Source organism: Bufo gargarizans, chromosome 4, assembly GCF_014858855.1.
Source record: "Bufo gargarizans isolate SCDJY-AF-19 chromosome 4, ASM1485885v1, whole genome shotgun sequence".
Lineage (NCBI taxonomy): Eukaryota > Metazoa > Chordata > Amphibia > Anura > Bufonidae > Bufo > Bufo gargarizans.
Window position 1 is genome coordinate 388551309 of NC_058083.1, and position 24066 is coordinate 388575374.

The window sequence follows — 24066 nt, forward strand, 5'->3', positions numbered from 1 at the left end:
GGCAAGTGCACATAGAACAGGTCAGCCAGTGTCATAGGTACAAATCTGCTGACAGATGCCCTTTAAACTGTGCAGCACCCAGCCAGCACTCCAGCCAGGAGTGTAATGATTTGCCGATTCCTCCCTCCAGCAACTGATTTTATTCAATGCACAGTAAGGGCTCGTACACGCAAATGTATTTTCTTTCCATGTCCGTTCAGTTTCTTTTGCGAACCGTATGCAGAACCATTCACTTCAAGGGGTCTGCAAAAAAAAATGAAGTTTCTCCGTGTGCATTCCGTTTCCGTATGTGCGTATTTCCGTTCCACAAAAAAATAGAACATGTCCTATTATTGTCCGCATTACAGACAAGGATAGGACTGTTCTATTAAGGGACAGCTTTTCCGTTCCGCAAAATACGGAAAGCACACGGATGTCATCCGTATTTTTTGCAGATACGTTTTTTGAGGACAGCAAAATACATGCGGTCGTGTGCATGAGCCCTAATGGAGAGAAACCTGTCAATCAGTGGCTGTAAGGTGGAGCGGCCCCCATATCATTGGACTCCTTTCTGCAGCGCTGCCCACATTAACATGCAAGTTCTGTAAAACTACTACATAAAGACACATACATAACAAGTGACTAAAATCATCTTGTCTGTCACTACATTATGCTGCCAGCCAGGGCCGTTTGAAGAAATTTGGGGGCCCCAAGCAAAATAGACATGGAGGCCCCCCCCCCCTCCCCACCTTACGCACGCAAAGCCTACAGGAACCACAGTATAGTCATACAGTTTAAGTTCACCCACACTTTATATAAATAAAAAAGGAGGTTTACAGTGCAAATACTGTGGATGGCACTGTTTAGGGGGGATCTGTGGATGGCACTGTTTAGGGGGGAGATCTGTGGATGGCACTGTTTAGGGGGGAGATCTGTGGATGGCACTGTTTAGGGGGGAGATCTGTGGATGGCACTGTTTAGGGGGGAGATCTGTGGATGGCACTGTTTAGGGGGGAGATCTGTGGATGGCACTGTTTAGGGGGGAGGTCTGTGGATGGCACTGTAGGGGGATCTGTGGATGGCACTGTTTAGGGGAGGGGAGATCTGTGGATGGCACTGTTTAGGGGGGATCTGTGGATGGCACTGTTTAGGGGGGATCTGTGGATGGCACTGTTTAGGGGGGATCTGTGGATGGCACTGTTTAGGGGGGATCTGTGGATGGCACTGTTTAGGGGGGATCTGTGGATGGCACTGTTTAGGGGGGATCTGTGGATGGCACTGTTTAGGGGGGATCTGTGGATGGCACTGTTTAGGGGGGATCTGTGGATGGCACTGTTTAGGGGGGATCTGTGGATGGCACTGTTTAGGGGGGATCTGTGGATGGCACTGTTTAGGGGGGATCTGTGGATGGCACTGTTTAGGGGGGATCTGTGGATGGCACTGTTTAGGGGGGATCTGTGGATGGCACTGTTTAGGGGGGATCTGTGGATGGCACTGTTTAGGGGGATCTGTGGATGGCACTGTTTAGGGGGATCTGTGGATGGCACTGTTTAGGGGGGATCTGTGGATGGCACTGTTTAGGGGGGATCTGTGGATGGCACTGTTTAGGGGGGATCTGTGGATGGCACTGTTTAGGGGGGATCTGTGGATGGCACTGTTTAGGGGGGATCTGTGGATGGCACTGTTTAGGGGGGGATCTGTGGATGGCACTGTTTAGGGGGGATCTGTGGATGGCACTGTTTAGGGGGGGATCTGTGGATGGCACTGTTTAGGGGGGATCTGTGGGTGGCACTGTTTAGGGGAGGGGGGGATCTGTGGATGGCACTGTTTAGGGGAGGGGGATCTGTGGATGGCACTGTAGGGGGATCTGTGGATGGCACTGTTTAGGGGGGATCTGTGGATGGCACTGTTTAGGGGGGGGATCTGTGGATGGCACTGTTTAGGGGGGGGATCTGTGGATGGCACTGTTTAGGGGGGGAGATCTGTGGGTGGCACTGTTTAGGGGGGAGATCTGTGGATGGCACTGTTTAGGGGGGAGATCTGTGGATGGCACTGTTTAGGGGGGAGATCTGTGGATGGCACTGTTTAGGGGGGAGATCTGTGGATGGCACTGTTTAGGGGAGGGGGGATCTGTGGATGGCACTGTTTAGGGGAGGGGGGATCTGTGGATGGCACTGTTTAGGGGAGGGGGGGATCTGTGGATGGCACTGTAGGGGGATCTGTGGATGGCACTGTTTAGGGGAGGGGGGATCTGTGGATGGCACTGTAGGGGGATCTGTGGATGGCACTGTTTAGGGGAGGGGGGATCTGTGGATGGCACTGTAGGGGGATCTGTGGATGGCACTGCCATCCACAGATCCCCCTCCCCGACGCTCACAGCAGTATATTTTAAACCAATCAGTAACTACTTTAACTTTATTCATTGCTCATTGCTGAGCTCTTAACTTGGATTATTTGGATATCTCTTACTTTGTCTTCGCTCCGGTAACTAACAGCAGGCAGTGCAGGTGGCGCTCACTCACTGACGTCACGCGCCTGCGCCGCCTAGTGGGAGGAGCAGGCGCCTGACGTCAGTGACAGTGAGTGAGCGCCGCCCCCCGCTGTTAGTTACCGGAGCGAAGACAAAGTAAGAGATATCCAAATAATCCAAGTTAAGAGCTCAGCAATGAGCAATGAATAAAGTTAAAGTAGTTACTGATTGGTTTAAAATATACTGCTGTGAGCGGCGTGGCCCTGTATATTCTAACCCCCAGGCAAGCGTCCCCGTCACCATGGGAACGCCTGGGGGTTAGAATATACCATTGGATTTGAGTTTTTGCGATCTCACTGAGCTCGTAAAACTCAGATCCGATGGTATATTCTAACCCCCAGGCAAGGGGTTAGAATATACCATCGAATCTTCTGAGTTACTCTGTTTGGCCCCGTCCAGCTTGGGGCCCCAACCAGCTCGGGGCCCCAAGCAATTGCTTGTTTTGCCTGTCCCTTAGCGACGGGCCTGCTGCCAGCAGAGAACATAAGGGGGACCTCTTGAAGGTGTGTACACTTTGTTCTATATAATCTCTCTGTAGATAGGATCAAGAGTTCTCTCCACCCTTGTATAATCTGTTCATTGATCCACTGGAGTGTGCAAGTACATGTGTAAATTATCATAGGTCTATATTACAATGTTATCCAAAGCGAATTTGGGAAAACATGAGCAAAGCAACGGGGTGGTCATTTCATTTATTAAAATAGGTTTGTTCCTTTTTTTTGCAAACACTTGAAGGCATTTTAAAAAGCATGATCAACCCTATTAAACCAGACATATAACCAGGTAGGATTGATCATGTTGACAAAAACAATACCATGTGTATTTTTGGTTTCCCATTCCCGAAAAAAGCAAATTTTTAGTGATATGTAAATGAGCTTCCTTGAGCACTGAGAGGCTGGCCAGAGCTCCCCCCTTCTCCCAGATTAACTGAATCTGCTGCTGCTCTACAAGAAGAGCAGATTCCAACTGAGCAAGCGCAGAGACTGGGAGACACGGTGCACGTACACGAAGAGAGAGCTAGACCAGATTCTAGCCTTGTCAATCCAGGAAAAGGGGTGGTCCTAATTGGTGCTCCAAGGGCTCTGGCTCGCCCCTCGGTGCTTCAGTAAGCTAATTTACATATCAATAAAAACATACTTCTCTTCATAATGGTAAACCAGAAATACATAATCAGGATATCGTTTTTGTCAGCATGATCAACCCTACTAGACTATATGCCTGGTTTAATAAGGTTGATCATGCTGACATATGCTCTTTAAGGAAAGAAAACAAAAATGGAATGTATCAGTGACATTCAAATGCATAATAAAGTTTAAAAATGAGAGAGGTCCGAATGTCCTGATATCACTGTCAAGAAACAGAGACTTCCCAAAATGGCAGCAAAATTACCACAAAAAATTTAAGTCATTGCTTGAACTGTGTGAACTGTCCAGGAGTGTATGTTCCATATCTGTTGGCAACATTTGTAAAACCAGTCCTCAAACCCTGTGTGCTGCCAATGCCAGGCACTCCAAGTCCTTGGGTAAACGTGGCACCATATGGTGCAGAACCATATTGAAGTCCTAGGCCATATGGCCTCGCTTGTGCATTTGAAAGAATGACAGGATGGATATTTTTGCCTGGTGTATTAAAGGCAAATTCAGGAGGTGGGCTGCTGGGTTTTGAGGGCGTTGAAGTCAAAGGACTTAATTCATCAGTTACAGACTTCAGAGACGGCATCTGAATTACGTGATGGTCTGAAATGTTCAGCATGTTGGGTGGCATAGCACTGGAAGACAAGACAGGCCTGGCCCATTCGTCCTTGAAGATCTGAACCGTCAGGGTAGAGACCAATGTACTGAGTCTGTTTGTAACATGAGCCAGCACCAACTGCTCGTTGGCGTCTCTTCTAATCCGGACATGAACTGATCCAGCCTAAAATGAAAAAAAAAAAAAAAAAAGATAGCTAGTAACCATAATTGTAAATTTTGATGAACAATTAATAATAAACACAACCTCTGTTCATAGACGCTTACAGCTCTGCCTAAATAAAATACTAGATAAAGTGAAGAAACTGAGCCACCAGCTGCCCCCACAGTTCTCAATGGATACCTCCTTCTCTTGTCATATATCCCCATTTCATAATAGTGGGAGAAAGAGATGAGAAAACTATTTGGATGGATTAGGGTTCTAAAGGGTTGTCCGGGAATAATTAAAAAACTGCCCGATAGGATTGTTAAAATAAAATATTTTATGTTAACTTCCCTATCAGGCAGTTTTTTTAATTATATATCCAGGGACGTATACACACGTACAATTGTTGAGTATTTATTGTCCGGGAATAATTAGTTTTTAGTTAACGCGTTTAGGACCTTGGACGAGAATGCTTGTCCTAACTTGCAGGTACTTAACCACTAGGAGGAACAATTTCATCCTGCAGTAAAACTGTCACTGTGAGTAAACACACAGTTGATAAGAACTGAGCTACTTGTAATTCTCCTTCTCTAGTGCTGAGGAGATCAAAGCTGTGGATTAGCCTGCCCTTCCTCCTCAGCCTCAGAGTTAACCCCTTCAGTACTCCTCACACATCCATAGCCCTTCCTTAGTGCTATGTTTGGGGAACTGTGTGACCAGTGAATGTCATTTACAAAATTATCCAAAACATGAAGTAGACATATGGGAAATGTAAAGTAAACTATTTTAGGAGGTATTACTATCTGTTTTAAAAGCAGATAAATAGAAATTTTGAAAATTATGAATTTTTCTAAATTTTTGGTAAATTTTGTGTATTTTTTTTTATAAATAAAAATGAAATATTTTGACTCAAATTTACCACTGTCATGAAGTACAATGTGTGACGAGAAAACAATCTCAGAATGGCTTGGATAAGTAAAAGCGTTCCAAAGTTATTAACATGTAAATTGACATGTCAGATTTTCTAAATTGACAGGTCCTTAAGATGAAAAATGGCAGGGTCCTTAAGGGGTTAATGCTCATTGCCTGCCTCAGTAGGTGGAAGATTCAGACTTACCTGCTCCCCATCACTTTCAGCACAGCATAGGCATAGTCAAGTTCTCTGCTACAGCCAATGGCTGGTTTCAACGGTGACATGGCCACAACTGGCACATCACCACTGAAGCAGTCATTGGCTACAGTGGAACATGTGACCATGTCTATGCTGCACCGGAAGTAAACAATGCTAGGGGCCAGAACATGGACATAGCGAAGTGCTGGGGAGCAGGTAGTTATGAATCTTCCGCCTACTGAGGCAGGCTACTGGAATTAGCTAAAAATCAATTATCACCGGAAAACCCCTTTAAAGGGTTGCCCGAGTTATTTTTTTTGTTCTTTGTATGTTTCTAACTAATCAAATGTAACAGTTTTACCATGCACTTACGGCATCGACAGTTGCTGTTTTCTTAGATTTCACTGAGGATCACATGACCTGTAATTTTTTGTGCACAAGCCTGAGAGAGCAGATATGTGCCTGTACAGGAGACGTCACTGTGCTGGCCACGCCCCCCGCACTGGCTGAGCTGCTGCTGTCTGCCCTGTGTCTCTCTCCCACTGAATTATTCAGGAAAAACTTTAACCCTTTCAGTAGCACAGACTCAGGGCTAAAGGCTTTACTGAGTAGCTGCAGGCAGTGAGGAGACAGGAGACAAATGCTGGGCACAGGAGCTGACAGACTGGAGGAGTTCTGCAGATCAATGCACAAGAACAGATAGGGGGAAGATCCTGTGTGTATCAGCAGTGTCATTGTACAGCTGGGACTTGTAGTCCCACACATACAACATGCTGCTGAGTATCCCAGCAGACAGGCATGTCACTCAGGGCAGACTTATTCACTCCCTTAGCAGAGCAGGAGGAGGGGCACAAATATTCATGAGGAAAACCTCAGAGATGGTTGTTATTGCAGGTAAACAAAGGGCCAGAACAGAACCAGGGAAATGAGGAAATATAAAAAAAATAATTTGCCTAAAACTTGCTTAGCTTAGTTATTTATTGTTGACCATCAGATTTACAGTGCTATATTATTTTTGTATGGCTCGGACAACCCCTTCAAAGCCCCAAAGGAGTAAATGGGGCAGGGGACGCTCATGTGCTCTACAAGTCTATTCTCATGTGGCAGTTCGATGGGACTTGCAGACCCCCGTTCTCGTGATTGCTGGCAGTCTCAGAGGTCATTCCCCCAGTGATCCAACACTTATCCCCTATCCACGGGACTGAGGATAAGTGTTAATAGTGGAACAACCCCTTAAAAACTGACCCCTATAGAGCATATGAAGTGAGCCTGTCTGAAATAGCAAAACCCAATATAAAAAAAATATATATCTTTATGTAAATAACACATATCCCAGCATCACACGTACCATGGTCCCAAATCCCAGAGTCCAAAAATGCTCATTTCTGACTTCAAGAACACCGTCTAATGTAGACACCTAAGTAATAACACAAAGATAATGCATATTATAAAAACTCCATTACAGATATTAAAGAGTACATGTCAGCTTTACTAACAGCAAATAATTGTGTTCCTCATGAAATTACAATTCTGGGGCATCTTTTCTTTTAACTGTGTGTTGTACAATCAATCTCTTTTATTTATTATTTCTTCTAAAAAATGTTCTATAACTAGTAGCATATAAAAAGTGTTTTCCAGGAGAAAAATATTGATAACAGGATAGGTCATCAATATCTGATTGGAGGTACCGGGCGTTGGAACCCCACCATTGATCAGCAGTATGAAGAGGCTGTGGTGCCTACACAACATACTAAGCACAGCGCCATTTATTGTATAGTGGCTGTGTTTGGTATTGCAGCCCAGGCCAATGAATTGGGCTAAGCTGCACAAAGGCCATATGACTGGTAAAGTGACATGATTAGCTTAGGAAGACGCCGCAACACTCGCTATAGCGTTCCCACCTCTTCAAACAGCTGATCTGCAGAAGGTGCCGGGAGTCGGACCACCAAATATCAGATATAGATGGCCTATCCTGAGGAGGGGGTCATAAATATTTTACTCCTAAAAAAACCCGTTTTGTTTAAATACATTTTCTAGTCCAGTGGGAGGGCCTACTTAGTGACTGATCTCAGTATGCACACTCATACAGCAATGGCTATCAATCACTGTATAGGACCGCCAGCTGGACTCCTTTGCCAACCTAGTTAATGCGCAAAGAGGGGGTGGGCATGATATCAGCACTGGGGGGGGGACTTTGCTACCCAAAGCAACCCGCAGAATTGTTCACCAATGCAAAGATTTTACTTTAAATGGGTATTCTCATCTAGGATGATGATGGAATATCACTAGGGCAGGGATGACCAACCTGCGGCTCTCCAGCAAAACTACAGCTCCCAGACTGCCTACAGCTATCAATCTACAGCAGGGCATAAAGGGGATTGTAGTTTAACAACAGCTGGAGAGCAGCAGGTTGGCCATCCCTGCACTAGGGTATGCCATCAAAGTCAGACAGGTGCGAGTCCCACATCTGGGACAAGCTCCTATCTTTAGAACCTGAGCTCACAAGTGAACAAAGTACAGCTATTTCGAGCACTTCCATAGCAGTGAATGGAGAGGTGGGCGCGCTCAAAAAAGAGCAGCGCATGCTCCCTTGGCCATTTTCAGTACTTCAATAGCAATAGATGGAGAGCATCCTGCGCATGCGCAGTGGGCTCTCCTTCACTTTGGGGACCCGTTCTCTAGACAGGAGCAGGTCCCAGATGGGCCAACCCCTTAACCACCTAACTGTTTTGCCCGTCCAGCTCCAGCAGAGAGAAAAATAGCTAACTGGAGGGGGGAGGGCTGCTTTAGATGCTGCCATCTCTTGAATGGTAGCAGCTAGAAACATGCTGGTCTTGTTTGAAATCTGACATTCCAGGCTTTCAGACAAAACCAGAATGACAGCAATATGTTTAGTACAGGGGAAGATATCACTGATAGAAATCAGGATGCTGTGAATAGACCTGAAAGTGAATTTTTCTCGACTCGATTTCTAACAGTTGCTTGGGTCATTTTGGTCTTGTATAAAATCCTGGAATGTATGTCAGCTTTCAAACAAGATCAGTTGCTATCTTTCCATTCAGGAAATTGCATCTAAAGCAGCCCTCCCCCTTCCTGTTAGCTACTTTTCCCACTGCCCGAGCTGGACTCTGGGGAAAAAAGTTACCGGTAAGTGGTTAAGAAGCCCCGCTTATACAAACATTTTTCTCTCAGTGATCACTGGCTTATATGTACACTTTTCAAAAGAAAAACGATTTATGTGAATTACTCAAAGTATGATTTTTTTTTTTTCTTTTCTTACCTCTCGAAGCAGTTTATCCAGTTGGCCAATGACATGCGGTGGTGTAGTCTGAGGGAAAACAGAAAAACACAAAGGCATTTGTTATATAAACACATGAACAGTTCACCAGCATGTCCTATTGACTGCAGAAGGATGGTGACACTCAGACAATATTACATAAGTGTCAATATACAGAAGTGTCTGTCAGACCTATCAATTACTGATACAGCTAACTACACCAACAAGTGATACATAGTTGTGCTGGACACAGAAGTACATGGGACATTAACAACTCGTTTGGAACAGTAGTTATACCTTGAATTTAAGAGATTATTTCCATTGTGAGAAATACAAAGTTTACTAATGTTACCAGCCACTCAGGACACTGCGGTGGAATATACTGTACCAGTCAAACACACAGGCACACCTATCTATATACCTCAAAGTAGAGAGTAAAAAACGTAAGGCAGCTCTCACCTGCAATAGTAGAATCACCAGAGCTGCACAGATGCCGCTCCTGGGTGCGGTATATACAATAAGAAAGAGAAGAAAATCCAGCTCTCTCCGGTGAAAAAAATTAGAAACTTTAATCCAGCAAGTTTAAAATCCATACAGGTGTACAAAAAACAGTCAACGCGTTTCAGACCTGCGTCTGAAACGCGTTGACTGTTTTTTGTACACCTGTATGGATTTTAAACTTGCTGGATTAAAGTTTCTCATTTTTTTCACCAGAGAGAGCTGGATTTCCTTCTCTTTCTCAAAGTAGAGAGGGTGCGGCAGTTGCAGAGAGAGCAGAGCCTCTAAGTGTAACAGCAACGCCCCAGTTGCTCCTAGAAGCTCATTTGCATATATTAAAACTTAATTTTTCTCGGCAGTGTGGGCACATATGAAAATAAGACTAACATAGATGCCTTCAGCTGCCAAGCGCACATTCATCAGGTCAGCCAGTGTCATAGGTACAAATCTGCTGATAGAGGCCCTTTAGGGTCCATTCACACGTCCGTTGTTTCTTTCCTGATCTGTTCCGTTTTTTGCGGAACAGATCTGGACCCATTCATTTTCAATGGGTCCTGAAAAAAAAAATCGGACAGCACAATGTCAGATTTTTTTTTCAGGACCCATTGAAAATGAATGGGTCCAGATCTGGTCCAGATCTGTTCTGCAAAAAAACTGAACAGATCAGGAAAGAAACAACGGACGTGTGAATAGACCCTTAAGGGGTTAAATTCACTTTTGAGCAGCTACAGTGAGGTCCGAGCACTGGAGTTCTGGTGTTCACCCTCTCCAACGGATAACCGACATAGGACCCGGCAGTGCGCGAATAACAAGGACCCAGGGGGCACACACATCACTGAGGGAACTTCAGCCCTCGGGTCCTGTTGCTGATTTTATGAAAGCTACAGCGTGAAAAAAAGGGATAGACCCGATGTCTGAATCAGGGTCTCTGACACTAGTTCATGCTGCCCAAAATCTGGTGACACACTCAATTTAAAGGGATATTCCCATGCTGAATTTTATGGCATATCCTTCACTTCTGTACAAATCCCCAACAGTGTCACCTGCAAACCACACATCACACCCTCTCCCCCATGCTTCATTATGGGAACAACACTTCCAGACATTATCCCTCCATCTTATATATGTCTAGTGTATACACGGCAAACCTCAAACTTGTGCGGCGCATCGCACAGACCTGTCACTTACCAGTAGGAGGAGCGCCGGCCGGCCACAGACAGCACAGGTAAGTATAAGCTAAGTAACCATGGCAGCCAGGACTGCAGTAGCGTACTGGCTGCCATGGTAACCGATCAAAGCCCCAGCAATTAAACTGGGACTCCGATCGGAAATGCCGCTCCGCTGCCACCAATGATTTGGGGGGGGGGGGGGGTTTGTTATCCTGTGGCCAATGCCACCAATGCTTTTAATACTGGGAGGGAGGGAGTGGGGGGGGGGGGGCGCACTGGCCACCAATGCTTTTAATACTGGGGAGGGCCACACTGGGCCAATACTGGGGAGGGAGGGGGGGTCTGGCCCCTGCTGCCTGGGGGCTGAGATCTGCACAATTAGGGGGTTAATTGTGCAGATCACAGCCCTCTGTAAGAGATCGGGTGGTGCCAGGCAGCAGTTATGTACACAGTTCTTAGTATATTCTAACTTGAAGTGCCCCCATTACTATGGGAACGCCTCTTTGTTAGAATATACTGTCGGATCTGAGTTTTCATGATCTAACTCAAATCCGATGGTATATTCTAACATAGAGGCGTTCCCATGGTGATGGGGACGCTTCAAGTTAAAATATACCATCGGATTGGAGAAAACTCAGATCTGATAGTATATTAATAGGGACTCCTGACTTTACATTGAAAGTCAATGGGGGACAGATCCGTTTGCAATTGTACCATATTGTGTCAACGTCAAACGGATCCGTCCCCATTGACTTGCATTGTAAGTCAGGACGGATCCGTTTGGCTCTGCACGGCCAGGCGGACACCAAAACGCTGCAAGCAGCGTTTTGGTGTCCGCCTCCAGAGCGGAATGGAGGCGGAACGGAGCCAAACTGATGCATTCTGAACGGATCCTTATCCATTCAGAATGCTTTGGGGATGAACGGATCCGTTTGGGGGCGCTTGTGAGAGCCCTCAAACGGATCTCTCAAGCGGAACCCGAAACGCAAGTGTAAAAGTAGCCTAATCCTGCTTCGGTGGCCATGCTTGCACACTGTAAAAAGTGCCAGCCTATGTGGACTCCTATGGTCCTGTCCACCAGAGAGGTGCATGCTTTTTTTTTTCTATATTGTGCAAGCATGACCATTGCTGCTGGATTGGAGAGTGGTCATAACCATGGAAACGAGTCCTAAAAACTGTCAAAGATGGTGTCAGCCTTAGTTATCAAAAAACTGTACCACTATCACCTAAGATGCTGAATTTTGTCTTTAAGATTTGTTATGTTCGTCACCACTGTTCACCATTTTAAAGGGAATCTGTCACCAGGAAACTCACTATACACCAGACGCTGGTCTTAATAACCTCTATAACTGACGGTGGATCCACAGAAGTTATGAAGTGGCGCCGGTCTCTCCATAACTTCCGCATATCCAGTGCCAGTCTAAATGCAAGACAGCTTCCGAGCGGGCTTACATTTAGACCTTTTTCTAAAACAGGCGTAGAAAATGCCCCTTTTAAAAAAAAAAAAAAAAAAAAATAAAAATAATCGCCCCCTAAATGAACCCCAATGTTTGTAGGGCTAGCTCACCTTAATGTGATGATACCTGTCACTTGTCACTTAGTGATCCACTACTTCATTCTGAATAGAAAGCAATTTTTATCCATATGTAAATGAGCAGTTAAATGCACTGAGGGTGGGCCCAAGCCAGGATCAGGTTCCTGCAAAGGGGGAAGGGGGGGGGGGAGAGAAGCAGAAAAAACAGGAGCAAGGGTGCACAGAGTGGCTCGGTCCCACCATCTGTGCACCTAAACGCCAATTTGCATCCGACACAGATTTCACCCTTTAGATTGCAATGTCTGGAAAAGGGTAAATAAACTCAACTACATGCGACCATGACCGGATTCATCAATCTGAAGCATAAAAGAAAGCAATATTACCATTAGACCACCGTAGTAGCCAAGTGTCTATATGTGAAAGAATTACCGTACATTTTTACTGCAACACCACCATTCATACACACTTTTTATTTAATCAATGATGCTGTAAAATATCTAGATTGGATTCGCTCTTTTCCTGCAGGTTAAACGTTTCTGGCCCCGTTTGTGACCCCTCCCCCATTGCAAAATGCAGCTACACCAAGGAAGGTAGAATGCGAGAATGTGCTATCCACATGAAGACATCCGTCAATCAAGCCAAGGATTCTCCACATACTGCATAATAATAATTTCTTACTGTAGATGTTTAACAGACACCCCCTACCCACGTTTCCTATTTTGGAAGTAATAGAAGAGACCCCTGTCTATTAGCCAGAGAGGAACGCTACGGCAATCTCAGTCTGGGGGGACCCTCCCTCTTCATGGTTTTATCTCAGTCTTCACATACATCAGTTGTGCCCGGCCAGGAGCCAGATACAACTAACATAGATAGAAGTGTACCTCACTTCAGTGCACCGGTCCAGCATCTACAGGAAAATGTAGCATGTACCAATCTTCCGTCCAGCGCTGCTTGACATCTGGAATCCAAAGTAATCCTTGGCACAGGTCATCAATATTAGATTGGTAGGAGTCTGACTCCCAGAATCCCCACCATTCACCTGTGTTCACAAGAGTCATAACTACAAGGCTTTTGTACACGGTGCGGTGGTGCCTGTTTACTGCAGCAATCAGGCACAGCCACTACACAGTGCATGGAGCTATGCAAGTTCAAAGCCTAGCACCAGAGCTTGGAAAAAAGTTAATTTGGGCGCCTGGGAGTAGGACACTGGCCAATCTATCCTAAAGATATGTCATCAATTAGTACCTTATGTTTCCGACTATAAGACGCACTCTTTTGCCCATAGGGGAGGGAAAAATGGCAGCGCATCTTATAGTCCAAATGTTAATGACTGTTTCTATTACGGAAGCAGTCATTAGTATAAATCTGCCGGCACTCGACCACGGCGTTCGTGCTGCAGCGGGAAGGAGTACAACGCCTTGTGTAATTCAAGAAAGGATTCCGGCAGTCGGCAGTTGCTATTCAAAGTATTCTTTTATTTTTGTCATAATATTATGTCTTATGACGCGTTTCGGCTCAACAGCCTTTATCAACAAAGTTACATGCAAGTGTTCAGTACCTTTCTTATATAACAATTGCAAGTGATACACTGGCGACGTCGGACGCCCAGCTACGGGAGCGAGTGAAATAGCACCAATCAGCAGCTTGGTTTCACTATGTGCATACAAAACACAAGTACTGACAAATCAATGAACAAATAGACAAATAAACTGAAAACTAAATAAACGGAGATACCGTGTCCTTCATCCGCAGGGTCAGCGAGAAGATGATGTCTATAAAGCATCATGATACAATGATGAGACTCAGGCATCGAAACAATGTTACAAACGCATAATCTCCTAATCACGATTCAAACCTCTAGGGTGCAGGGTGTCCAAGGTAGGAATCCAGTATGCTTCTCTCCGTAAAAGGAGCTTCTTAATGTCACCACCTCTCCTAGGTCTCTTGATTTGCTCTAATACCTGAAACCTTAATTGTGACACTGTGTATCCGCATTTGTCAAAACGATGTGGTAATGGTAACAATACATTCTTTGTTCTAATAGCGGACTTATGTTTCCCTATCCGATCCCTAACTGCCTGTATAGTTTCGCCTATATATGCTAGACCACAAGGGCACTTCATCATATAAATAACGTTAGTGAATTAACATGTAAAGAAGCCCCTTGATTTAAAGGCTTGTCCTGTATGTAGATGGTAAAATTCTGTGCCCTTGATAATATTAGAGCATTGGAAACAGTGGAGGCAGGGGAACGTGCCCCTTCTCACTGTTCCCAATGTGCTCTATCTTATAGTCCCTCTGGGACTGCCCAGATCCGCACGTACCAATTTGTCACGAAAACTTTTTTTATTTTTTTTATTTTTTTTTATTGCAAATCAGGGGAGGATTTTTAAATTCCTCAAACCCTGGGTATGCGTCAGTCAGTATATGCCAGTGTTTTCTCACTATTCTGTCAAAGCCTGTATTGAATGGATGGAATTTCCGCACAAATGGGATCCTTTTTTGGTTTAACCCTTGCTGTGGTTGGGGACTGTAAGTCTGATTTCACCTTTTCTAAGTCGGATTTGGGGTATCCCCTCTCAATGAACCTATCAGTTATTTCATCCATCCTAACAGTTAACTTTACAGAATCAGTCACAATTAAGGTTTCAGGTATTAGAGCAAATCAAGAGACCTAGGAGAGGTGGTGACATCAAATCAAGAGACCTAGGAGAGGTGGTGACATTAAGAAGCTCCTTTTACGGAGAGAAGCATACTGGATTCCTACCTTGGACACCCTGCACCCTAGAGGTTTGAATCGCGATTAGGAGATTATGGGTTTGTAACATTGTTTCGATCCCTGAATCTCATCATTGTATCATGATGTTTTATAGACATCTTATCGCTGACCCTGCGGATGAAGGACACGGTATCTCAGTTTATTTAATTTTCAGTTTGTCTATTTCTTCATTGATTTGTCAGTACTTGTGTTTTGTAGTGAAACCACGCTGATGATTGGTGCTATTTCACTCGCTCCCGTAGCTGGGCGTCCGACGTCACCAGTGTATCACTAAAGGCCGAAACGTGTCATAAGACATAATATTCTGACAAAAATTAAAGAATACTTTGAATAGCAACTGCCGGCTGCCGTTCTTCAATTAGTATGCATTAGGCAAGGGGAGCGTTGAGGGAAGTGCTGCGCTGGCTGTACTCATCCCTTCCAACGGTCTACTTCTAGGCGCCGCACTGCACTGTGACCTGACTTTGTACATGTAGTGCATGTAGGCATTTACTATGACCCGATGCTGTGGATGGTAAGGTCACAGTGCAGCGCTGGCTGGAAAGAGAGAAAAATAAATAAAGTGGGGCGGGTGAGTGTTGAATCTGCAGGGTAGCTGTGTTGTCCGGAGCAAGCGAGGTACTGCTCTACCAGAGTTAACATTTAAACTCTTAACTCAAATTTGTAAACTCATCATGATATCCTGTAACAAAACTCAATGAAAAACAATTGAAGGTGTCGGCTTAACACAACTAGTTTAGTTCACGCATCTAGTTAAGAATGTTTGTTAACTCTACTGCATCTCCAAGTTTAGTTTATTTATTTTTTATATCTGGCTTGCGGTCTGATCTGAGGCTGTTGAGGGTATCTGATCTGAGGTGTGATGGAGCTTTGGGGTCTGATCTGAGGTGTGATGGAGCTTGGGGGTCTGATCTGAGGTGTGATGGAGCTTGGGGGTCTGATCTGAGGTGTGATGGAGCTTTGGGGGTCTGATGAAAAATATTTTTTTTTCTTATTTTCCTCTTCTAAATCCTAGGTGAGTCTTATAATCTGAAAAATATGGCAAGTCCTGGAAAACCCATTTAAAGGACTTTTCCAGTGTAACAAATTCTTTAAGTGATCTTCCACCAAACTCTCCACAGCAGCCCATGCACCAAAAAGCACTACAGATATTGGCTGGTGACCGGCTCACGCAGCTTTATACCTACTCCACTATTTTCCCAAGATGGCTGGACCACAGTATAAAACAAACACTTTTACCTTTTGTGTCACCCCTTTCCCCTCATAGATTTTTAGCTCTGTTGAGCAGGACTTGTCTGTTGCTATGTTATTTATGACCGTTTGTACATGAACCTCTGAAAGCGCTGTTGGCGCAATATAAATAGATTATTAAGTGTACCGTTATTTTTTTTCCAAGTCAGCCAAGTCCAACATTCTGTGGTGAATAATGTTATAATGTGTCTTTAGATGGGTCTCGGTTTCAAATCCCAGCTTTCCTTCATATAGCTACAAATTCACAAAATTCAGTAGTCTATAATTTAAAGGGGGGAATAGTTTAATCAAGAAAACACTCCTCTAAATGGACCATTAATGAATGTCCAGATGCTTTCTATTGGGCGTTGGCTGGATCCAACTGCATTAATCATGCATCAGAAGGGGTCTTTTTACCCCAAAACACGTATGGTATTGACAGTGAGGGACCACCAAGAAAGAAGCGCTTGTTACTGCATGCTCCTATTTTGGACTTAAAGCAACATTGGAGCAAATCACCTGCACCTAAGGTAATTTGAAATCCCCGCCTGGAAGGATAAATCACATGACCACCTAGTGCACCACGTGGGATGCCACACAGGTCCTGGCAGGTCAGAGCGGTGGAATAAAGCTATACCGCTACAACGCACACTTAAGAGCCTGGGAAATCCTATGTGCAGGTCTTTGCAGCTCACAACAGAGCATTGGATTGAAGCGCCAGGTGTACAAGCGATCCCACGATCATAGAAGACGCAGGAGTGGTAAAGTACCCTGATATATGCTTGAGCACCGTTAAGTATATTACAAATATTTGACTTTTGCGGTTAGTCCATTGTGTCATACATTTGTATGAGATTCCACCTCTCTGGGCCACAAATTTGGAAGGAACTTAAGGTCACGGTGATACAGCCTTATAGTGACATACATTGTATGAGACTTTTTTCCTTTGAGTCACAAACTTTGAAATTAATTTGGCATAATTGATTCAGTGTTACTCATCCATTTTTAATCCTGATTTTTTAAAATTGCTGTTTTAAAGTATATAGTATTATGCAACATGTTATTTGTATTATATGTGTGATATATACAGTACAGACCAAAAGTTTGGACACACCTTCTCATTCAAAGAGTTTTCTTTATTTTCATTACTCTGAAAATTGTAGATTCACACTGAAGGCATCAAAACTATTAATTAACACATGTGGAATTATATACATAACCAAAAAGTGTGAAACAACTGAAAATATGTCATATTCTAGGTTCTTCAAAGTAGCCACCTTTTGCTTTGATTACTGCTTTGCACACTCTTGACATTCTCTTGATGAGCTTCAAGAGGTAGTCACCTGAAATGGTCTTCCAACAGTCTTGAAGGAGTTCCCAGAGATGCTTAGCACTTATTGGCCCTTTTGCCTTCACTCTGCGGTCCAGCTCACCCCAAACCATCTCGATTGGGTTCAGGTCCGGTGACTGTGGAGGCCAGGTCATCTGGCACAGCACCCCATCACTCTCCTTCATGGTCAAATAGCCCTTACACAGCCTGGAGGTGTGTTTGGGGTCATTGTCCTGTTGAAAAATAAATGATGGTCCAACTAAACTCAAACCGGATGGAATAGCATACCGCTGCAAGATGCTGTGGTAGCCACGCTGGTTCAGTATGCCTTCAATTTTGAATAAATCCCCAACAGTGTCACCAGCAAAGCACCCCCACACCATCACTCCTCCTCCTCTATGCTTCAAGATGGGAACCAGGCATGTAGAGTCCATCCGTTCACCTTTTCTGCGTCGCACAAAGACACAGTGGTTGGAACCAAAGATCTCAAACTTGGACTCATCAGACCAAAGCACAGATGTCCACTGGTCTAATGTCCATTCCTTGTGTTCTTTAACAAATCTCTTCTGCTTGTTGCCTGTCCTTAGCAGTGGTTTCCTAGCAGATATTCTACCATAAAGGCCTGATTCACACAGTCTCCTCTTAACAGTTGTTCTAGAGATATGTCTGCTGCTAGAACTCTGTGTGGCATTGACCTGGTCTCTAATCTGAGCTGCTGTTAACCTGCGATTTCTGAGGCTGGTGACTCGGATGAACTTATCCTCCGCAGCAGAGGTGACTCTTGGTATTCCTTTCCTGGGGCGGTCCGCATGTGAGCCAGTTTCTTTGTAGCGCTTGATGGTTTTTGTGACTGCACTTTTTCAGACTGACTGACCTTCATTTCTTAAAGTAATGATGGCCACTCGTTTTTCTTTACTTAGCTGCTTTTTTCTTGCCATAATACAAATTCTAACAGTCTATTCAGTAGGACTATCAGCTGTGTATCCACCTGACTTCTCCACAACGCAACTGATGGTCCCAACCCCATTTATAAGGTAAGAAATCCCACTTATTAAACCTGACAGGGCACACCTGTGAAGTGAAAACCATTTCAGGTGGCTATCTCTTGAAGCTCATCAAGAGAATGCCAAGAGTGTACAAAGCAGTAATCAAAGCAAAAGTGGCTACTTTGAAGAACCTAGAATATGACATTTTCAGTTGTTTCACACTTTTTTGTTATGTATATAATTCCACATGTGTTAATTCATAGTTTTGATGCCTTCAGGGTGAATCTACAATTTTCATAGTCATGAAAATAAAGAAAATTCTTTGAATGAGAAGGTGTGTCCAAACTTTTGGTCTGTACTGTATGTTTGCCTGATATTTGAGTGACGCCCAACCCAATCACTTTCTTTTATGTCTAAAGTTGCTGGATTTCCCTTCCCCCCGTCGCCGGCATTAGCTATACTCTCTATTGGGGTTGCGACCCTCCCATACACCCATCCTTGGGTAGTAGCGGGGATAATAACGGCGGCAAGGAAACTAATTGCTACCTATTGGAAATTACCTGTCACTCCTAGATTTTCAGAATTGATAGCCTTTGTTAATAAATATGTGCAGCATGAATGTATATGCTGCAAGTGTTGCAGAGATGGGATTTATGGTGCATGTCCTCGTATGCATCCCATATTCCACAGACAATCTTATGAGAAATATATCATACAACTATTTATATTCCAAAAAACAAATGAAGAGTGTTTGGGGGAGATCTAGGTGAGCGGTTCTGGCATATCACGATTACTGGTGTTGTTCCTTAGTAAAGTGCCTTGTAGCACAACAACGATGTTCACTATTTTCTCATGGATCACCTTGTCCTATTATCTGTTAACAATATTGATTGTTTAATATAGCTCTAAACATTGTACAAACTACAAGAATGCTAAATGCTTTCTCTTTTGTTCATTGTAATGTTTGAACAGCATCTCATTAATTGTCGTACTGAAAAACCTAATAAAAATCTAAATAAATAAATAATAAAAAAATATATAAAAGGGAACACACTCCTCTAAAAACAAGCCACCCAACGCTCAGCTGATCACCACAGTTCTGGTTCATAAAACCTGAGCCGCTTCTCAATTGGGAAACGTTTGTACAACCGTGTAAACGTGGTAAAACAATACAGGAATTGGCCGGGTTCACAGAGCGATAACCATCCCTACTAAACAGCAGTTTGCTCTTGCTCATAGTGGGGTTAGGTGCCAATATGAATGCTGTGCTCACCTGAGGGTAGGTGGCAATAGCCCACTTTTACTAATCCGGTCTAATTTGTAGACAGACAGTCTTAAAATGGCCCAAATTATTGATAGCGGCTGATGTTGGATGATAAATCTGGTGCATCTTTAGATTGCCTAGTCTAGTTTATAACACCTGAAAATGTACCCGCATGCCTGAAACTCAACCTCAATGCACCAAAATTCTGTCTCACTGAGCCTAAAATGTGTCCCCAATGCCCCAAAAATCTGTCCACCAAAAACTTTGGTGTGGCTTAGTGGAAAGAGGAGTGGTTTAATTGTGTGTATGTACCCCAAAAAAATGCAACAAAGTTTTGGCGTAAAACAAAAACGTGGTGTAAAGTTAGACTAGACAGTCTATAGCAAGGATGCTCAACCATCGGCCCTCCAACTGTTGTAAAACTATAAATTCCAGCATGCCCTAATAGCTGTAGGCTGTCCAGTCATGCTGGGAGTTGTAGTTTTGCAACATCTGGAGGGCTGCAAATTGAGCATTCCTTGTCTATAGGTACACCAGATTTATCATTCAGCATCAGGCACTGTCAAATAGCTACGTTCACATATGCAATTTCCTTTCCGGTTTTGATATCTGGCAGAGGATCTCAAAACCGGAGGAAAACGCTTCAGTTTGATTTAATACAACCGGCTTTATCTGTTCCGTTCGAATGCGGTTGTATTAAATCGAAAGTGAAGTTACCGGATCCAGCACTAACACTACTGTAATTCAAAGGGGCGGCGGATCAGTTTTTTTTCTGTCTGAAAAAAACTAATCTGGCACCATTGACCTACATTGTTTTTAGTGCTGGAACCGGACACAAAACTGCAGTGGGACCCATGCCTATAAAGACAATGGGAGCATATCCTAGCGATATACCCACATTGTCTGAGATAGGACAACCCCTTTAACAAAATTTGATAACCCCTTTAACACAACATATCTAGAAACAAAAGAGTAAAGTAATACAATGTTATAACAAACTGTATATTGTAACAGAAGACAAAACCTTACTTGAAGCAGAACTTTTCCACTGTAAACACTCATTGGATACATGGTGCCAAACGTCATGAGCGCAATGGCGACAGCGGATGCAGTGTCCACCGCAAAGTAGTTGCTGCAAATACAACATGAGTATTAGGGTACTTTCACACTTGCGGCAGGACGGATCCGACAGGCTGTTCACCATGTCGGATCCGTCCTGCGGCTATTTCGCCGTGCCCGCGGACCGCCGCTCCGTCCCCATTGACTATAATGAGGACGGGGGCGGAGCTCCGGCGCAGCACGGCGCTGCACGGAGAAAGGCCGCCGGACTAAAATTACTGCATGTCAGGCTTTTTAGTCCGGCGGCTTTCTCCGTGCAGCGCCGGAGCTCCGCCCCCGTCCCCATTGTAGTCAATGGGGACGGAGCAGCGGTCCGCGGGCACGGCGAAATAGCCGCAGGACGGATCCGACATGGTGAACAGCCTGTCGGATACGTCCTGCCGCTAGTGTGAAACTAGCCTTAGTACTTTGTAATATTATCCATATTTATGTCATTTATTATTGACAACAAGTATTTTAATCAATGAAATGAAGGAGCTGTCCCAGTTACACAGTCTGTTCATGACAATAAGAACAATTCCATTTTTTGGGCAGCCACCAATTTTAGATAGAGCATTAAGGTAAAGATTTACCCTGGGTTCAGACCTGAGCGTTCTGAAAGGAGCGCTCTGTATGTGCGATTGTACGGGCGTTTACAATCGCGCATACAGAAACAAGCGAACACACATTGTCGCGCGTTCCCGAATATCTATGTACGGGAACGCGTGACAAAACGCCCCAAAAAAGCTCAAGAACTTGTTTGAGCGTCGGGCGTTTTAGAGCGATCGTACGCGCTGTAAAACGCCCAGGTGACAACCATTCCCATAGGGAATCATTGGTTTCTCCTTGTTGAGCGTTTTACAGCGCGTAGGAACGCGCTGTAAAACGCTCAGGTCTGAACTTAGGGTTAAAGAAGCACTCAAGATTTATTTTTTTGTCTGTATAGTGCAGGACAGGCAAATAAATAAGATAGAGCAGGGATGACCAACCTGCGGTTCTCCAGCTGTTTCAAAACTACAACTCCCAACATGCCTCTACTGCCTACAGCTAACATCCTACAGCAGGGCATGGTGAGAGTTGTACTTTTAAAACAGCTGGAGAGCCACAGGTAGGCCATCCCTGAGATAGAGGATCTTGTGTATACCTGTTTTATTTGATGTGCCATTTCTAGGTTGCCTGCCATCTTGATTCCTTCTTTCCCTTAGATATGGTTTTGCTAATGAATCCTACATTTCCCATTATGCCTGGCTTTGCAAACACATACTCCTATAAAGTGTGTAAGGACAGCCATGACAGATCAGTGACTGTTCTCCTCTCACACGACAGGGTTTCCATGTTTTGCTATGTGATACAGTTTGAGCCTATCTGCCCTCTCAGCTCTTAAATGCAAAAGGAAGGGAGACCAGTGGGTAGCTATATCTCATAGGACTACACTGGAGAGTCAGCACACACAGAAAGTACAGGCAGTGCGAGTAAGGATCCTGTGTGGGTAATCCGCTGTGTGAAAGAGTGCCAAGCCCTGTTCGGGACAGCAGAGACACGTAGCATTAACATGATTATGCTCTATGCCTCTCTGTGATCTTTTTACTACAAAATCACAGTGAGATAAAGATGTCACTGTGATTTTGCAGTAAAAAGGTCACAGAGAGGCACGGAGCATCATTAATCATATTAAAACTCTGCTGTCCAGAACGGGGCTTGGCTCCCTTGCACGCAGCGGATTCCACTCGTGTGAAAAAGCCCTAAGGAGGTTTATATAACTGCATCTAATCACTGTATGCACTTACCTGCTATATATCTGCACTTCTTGTCCTTTAGAGGACACATTATCTTCATCTTTAGAGGTTATATTAGGGGACTGCATAACTACCAAATAAAATTATCAGAATAACTCTGGGTGATCCAATTAGAACTCAGCCGTTCCCCTATATGTTCACATAATGCTCAGCCCATATGTCCAACACACTTTTGTATATCATAAAAGTAATTGGATACCATTTTAATGGTACAGAACAGCATAGCCTACTTGCTTTAAAATGTGAGAATGCTTTTATTTGGATTTTTTTTGAGTAGACATCAATGGGCTGGTTGATTGTGTGTGTGTTTTTTTTTAACAAGCAGCATACTTACTTAATTTCAATCAACATGTAAGTAATGCAAAGGGACAGCGCTCCAGCAATGTCAATCAGCACAAAAGGGTTCATCCGAGGTAAGAAAACACTGCTCAGTCCTGGGATAATTCCGCATAAACTGCAGGAACACAATAAAATAGGGAGTTGCTGGTCAATCTGTGCTATTCCATATAAATATATAACAGGTAGGGGTGGGCGATATAGGCGATATAGGCGATATGCGATATGAATTTGGGCCACGATATGGATTTTCGCCATATCGCCTATATCGCCGGACCGCGATATGATCATTTTCTCCTGAGCCGGCCGGCACAGCGGAGGGAGGAGGAGGAGGGAGTCCCTCCCTCCCCACTGTGCGCGGCTGCCGCTGAACACCAATGAGGACAGAGTAGGAGGAGGAGGGGAGGGACTGTGGCCACTGCGCTACCAATGAATGTGCCGGCCATATCCCACAGGGTCCCCCTCCTCCCCCCCATCATTGGTGGCAGTTTGCAGTTCCGATCGGAGCCCCAGCAGTGTAATGCTGGGGCTCCGATCGGTTACCATGGCAGCCAGGAGTCACGCTGCTGAAGCCCTGGCTGCCATGGTATGTTAGTGAGCAGAGAGCAGCGCATTATACTCACGTGCGCTGTGGCCGCCGGTCGCTCCTTCTCATAGGTCTGTGCGGCGGATAGCTAATGCTTACAGCATTAGCAATGCGCCGCACAGACCTATGAGAAGAAGGAGCGACCGGCGGCCACAGCGCACGTGAGTATAATGCGCTGCTCTCTGCTCACTAACATACCATGGCAGCCAGGACTTCAGCAGCGTGACTCCTGGCTGCCATGGTAACCGATCGGAGCCCCAGCATTACACTGCTGGGGCTCCGATCGGAACTGCAAACTGCCACCAATGATGGGGGGGAGGAGGGGGACCCTGTGGCCACTGCCACCAATGATTAATACTGGGGAGGGAGGGGGGGTTTGCGTTACCAGAAGGGGCAGATCAGAGGCTGGGGGAGAAGATCAGAGGCTGGGGAAGGGGGGCAGATCAGAGGTTGGGGAGAAGATCAAAGGCTGGGGAAGGGGGGGCAGATCAGAGGCTGGGGAGAAGATCAGAGGCTGGGGAAGGGGGGCAGATCAGAGGCTGGGGAGAAGATCAGAGGCTGGGGAAGGGAGGCAGATCAGAGGCTGGGGAGAAGATCAGAGGCTGGGGAAGGGGGGCAGATCAGAGGCTGGGGGGGCAGATCAGAGGCTGGGGGGGCAGATCAGAGGCTG

At 44.9% G+C, this 24066-nt stretch overlaps 1 protein-coding gene across 1 annotated transcript in view; it reads right to left on the reverse strand.

Moving 5' to 3' along the window:
* Positions 1-3190: 3190 nt before the first annotated feature.
* The window catches only part of SLC30A6 (solute carrier family 30 member 6), a 51271-nt gene continuing 30395 nt past the window's right edge, over positions 3191-24066 (reverse strand). The window contains exons 10-14 of the mRNA XM_044290403.1: positions 22809-22928; positions 20610-20712; positions 8794-8841; positions 6862-6930; positions 3191-4423 (exon numbers count right to left, since the gene is read on the reverse strand). Coding sequence (XP_044146338.1) covers positions 3914-4423; positions 6862-6930; positions 8794-8841; positions 20610-20712; positions 22809-22928 — 850 coding nt within the window. The 3' untranslated portion in view covers positions 3191-3913. The remainder of the gene's footprint in view (positions 4424-6861; positions 6931-8793; positions 8842-20609; positions 20713-22808; positions 22929-24066) is intronic.